Source organism: Lactuca saligna, chromosome 6 (genome assembly GCF_052625555.1).
Source record: "Lactuca saligna cultivar CGN05327 chromosome 6, ASM5262555v1, whole genome shotgun sequence".
Classification (NCBI taxonomy): domain Eukaryota; kingdom Viridiplantae; phylum Streptophyta; class Magnoliopsida; order Asterales; family Asteraceae; genus Lactuca; species Lactuca saligna.
In genome coordinates, this window is record NC_136422.1 from 128,290,517 (window position 1) to 128,294,269 (window position 3,753).

The window sequence follows — 3,753 nt, forward strand, 5'->3', positions numbered from 1 at the left end:
TCGAGTGATATTCATCAAAAAAAGTTGATAATCATGAAATCGAGTGATATTCAGCAAAAAATGTCAAATGTACCTTGTGATACCTTTTGATGAAGCTTTTGATTGCGTTTCCCCTGTTTTTTACTACATTTTCTTCGTTTTTGTTGAGAATATTTGAAAATTGATGAAATGTTGGAGAGAAGCAAGGGTTTTCTACTCAGAGAAAATGAGAGTTTTTATTTTCGTAAATCGAGTATTCCGACAATGTATGTTTGGAAACAATTTATATTCTTTTAACGATTATACCCTTATTTTTTGGACGTGATATGTTGGAACCAATTGTTAAGTTATTTACAATTATGCCACATTGGAAAATTAAAATTAAAATTTTGTTCTCAAATGTTCACGTGGAAAAATGTTCTTAAACAGATAAATAGTCTGGATGACATGCCACATAGGCAATTTTGATCGAGCTTCATCCATGTGGCGCTAGCATGGCGTACACAAGGATTTTTTTTATTTTCGTATTATTATTATCATTATTATTATTAATATGAATCCTCTACCCTCATTGTCTCTTCCTCAATCGATACTCAGACTTAACCGATATTTTTGTATGATATGATGATGAAGTATTAGATTGCAGAATAATTATTCTTATCAATTCCTAGAAAATTGATGTAGAGTAATAATTTTCTGCATATAGTTTGTGTATTGATTTTTGTTTGGAAATAGACAATGATTTAACAAAACCTTACAAGTTCGAGCTTATTTAGAGGGCAAACTTGGTCCTCAAGAGATTTTCAGAGAAAAAATTCACACATAGAACATAATTACAAAACACAGATTTTAACAGGTTCAATGAATTTGAACTCCTAACCTCAAACTCACATGGATATACTGAACATCAATTGCACTGGATATTTTTCTGCATCATAATATTTATATAGATATTTGTGTTTTGCTTTATATGCATGAGTTATTTTGCGTATTTGATTTAACTAATGATAAGAGATGATAATGAGTTATTTTGCGTATTTGATTTTACTAATGATAAGAGATGATAAGGCATTTATGTTTGGTGATGGTGCTGATACTTGAGGGCCATGTTTGTTTTGATGAATGAGAGATAAAGTCCAATGAAAAGACTTTTAGTCCAATCGTGTGATTTTTTTGTGTGTGCGTGTGTGTTTGTGATTGAGAGCTCAGTTTGTTGTTTAAAAATATATAAAAAAAATTAGTAAAACATTTAGCCTGGCTTAGAGTTTCATGACTAAATTATAACAAACTCAATACTTTTATAATTAATTTTGTATGTAATCCGTGTAATGAGGAAGTGGTAATTTGTCATTCATTGATGCATTATTTATATTAAAAACATTATTTTCTTTTATGTTATTGTTTTATAACATTGTTGACCATATTTTCTATTATTTAGTAATTACTCAATTACATTTAAAGAAATAATATTATTGTATGATATTAATTTTGGTTTATAAATTTATATAATAAATATTTATTATTTTATTAGGTAAGACTAATAAATTATGAAATCCATCAAAAAATTGTTTCAAATAAAGATATCATATTTGTTAAACTATATTTATATTTAGTCGTATAAGATATATTTTACTTAAATAAAGACAATATAATTGTTAAAATATATTTATTTAATAGTATAAAATAATTACCAAAAGTATGAATATTGTTTATTTATTTTAAAATGCATTTAAATCAATTTGTTAAAATCTAAGCAAATTTTTTGTTAAACAATATTCGAAGTAGCTTTTGAATTTAAAACCTTTTGTTTAACCAAAAGCTAAAAAGCTTATGGTACCGAACGAAACTTCACTTTCAAAGGTTTTTTATTTTTATTTTTATTTTAAAGTTTTTTTAAATTTTTTTTTAACTAGAAGCTAAAAATTCTAAAAACCAAATGACATAGACACTCATTGTTGATCATATTTCTAACTTCAACCAAATATCTATTACATAAAAAGGGAATATTTTAGCTTATTTTAGGAGGAATCGTTAGCCATATTAGTTTAAATTTGTTTTATTTTAGAGAAATTATCAATAAATATTCTTTTAATTTTTTTTTTCTATTTATCTTTCTAACCATATAAAAAATATATATAAATATCTTAAAATATTATTATTTTTATATCAATATTTCAAATGAAAGAAACATAAATAGAAAAAAAAAAGATATTTAAGTTCTCTCGTATTTTAAATTTTAAATACCAAACAAACAAAAACTATAATCTAATTATTAAAAATGCATTCCATATGCAAATCATTGATTATAAATAAGTATAATATTATATGATTGAATGTATTTTATCATTAAATGAACCTGTAAGAGGTCAACAGGTATGATTTATCTTCCTTCAGTTTTTGTAATTAATAAAGATGTTATAGAGTTTTAATATTATATAACTTCCATAAAAAAACGTCAAAAATATAAAGGGTTTTTTATACATTATTTGCCCCATAATTAACGATTAATTTCATTGCAATATTTGAGCTCAAACAGCCGGGAAGTCATCCAATGCCCAAAAATCACCTGACTCATCAAACTGAGTCGACTCGTGCTCGAGACCCAAGAAAGTTTCCAAGTTCAAGATTTGTTCTTTGAATTCGTGGTCATCTACAGCCGGATGGAGGTGGAGACCACCGTAATCCAACGGCGGCGGGAGCATTTGACCATGCGCCATTGGCTGAGTTGACTCAGTGGTGGCCTTGAACTCGTACGGCGAAGGTGGTTCATAATTGATCGAAAGATTGGAGTCGGTGGTTTCGACACAGAGCTTCTTGGCGGGTGGCGGCGGCGGAGGCGTATGTGGCGGAGGGAAGTTGAGCTTGGCCTTATTGCCTCGGATTCGCCTGGCGGCTTCGTCGTAAGCTTTAGCAGCTTCTTCAGGTGTGTTGTATGTCCCGAGCCATACTCGAACGCCTTGTTGAGGGTCCCGGATTTCAGCAGCCCATTTTCCCCATTGTCGCCGGCGAATACCTCTGTAGAGATTCTTCCGAGGTTTACTCTTTTTTTCCATCGGTTTCTGAGTTTGTTTCCTAGTGCCTGAAAAATAAACCTCAAAATCAGACTAAAAACCTCTAAATCTACCCGATTTTTCCACAAAATTAAGCAAAAAAAGCACAGGATCTAACATGTTTATCTATGATTACATCATATTTTCATTAGCAATAAATAGAACCATTAAATCTTCAACAATCAAAAAAGAAAATAGATTGGGAGAAGGCTGCGGATCGTTGTACTTAACAATTAACATCACCTTGGTTGGAGTTTGGAGTGTAGTCGTTCATGGTGGTACGATTACGAACTGGAGACGGTGGCTTTATATTCCAGGCGAAGCGATTGTAGGTGTCGAGCTCGTTCCAGAGATCATTGGCGTTTACTTTCCGGCTTCGTTTTACGAACGGATCGATGTCGGAGATGACAGCTCCGCCGCACATTTTTGCTGTTTGCTAGAGAGAGAAGAATAGCACAAAAGGAAGGAAAATCGGAAATATAAAATCATTAGATTATGAGTTGGGGAATCATAGGAGTATTTATAACGGACGCCTACAAGGTACTAGAATTTTGATTTATGAAATAAAAACCTAGGAGAGTTTAAGTTGTCAAATCATAAAAATCGGGAACTAAAGTTATGTATAGAAACTTAGGAGGACTTTAATTGTCATTTTATAAAAGTTGGAGATCAAAACCATGTCAAGCAAAATGCACCGACTTTTTGCTGTAAAACAAAATACGAT

The 3,753-nt window shown here is 30.6% G+C and overlaps 1 protein-coding gene across 1 annotated transcript; it reads right to left on the reverse strand.

Annotated features, from left to right (window-relative positions):
* Positions 1-2,394: 2,394 nt before the first annotated feature.
* LOC144999842 (ethylene-responsive transcription factor RAP2-3-like) lies at positions 2,395-3,536 on the reverse strand. Its single transcript, XM_078959003.1, has 2 exons — positions 3,273-3,536; positions 2,395-3,058 (listed from the first exon to the last, which is right to left on the reverse strand). The coding sequence occupies exons 1-2, from the start codon at positions 3,451-3,453 to the stop codon at positions 2,508-2,510; spliced, it is 732 nt and encodes a 243-aa protein (XP_078815129.1). The 5' UTR covers positions 3,454-3,536; the 3' UTR covers positions 2,395-2,507.
* Positions 3,537-3,753: the final 217 nt, after the last annotated feature.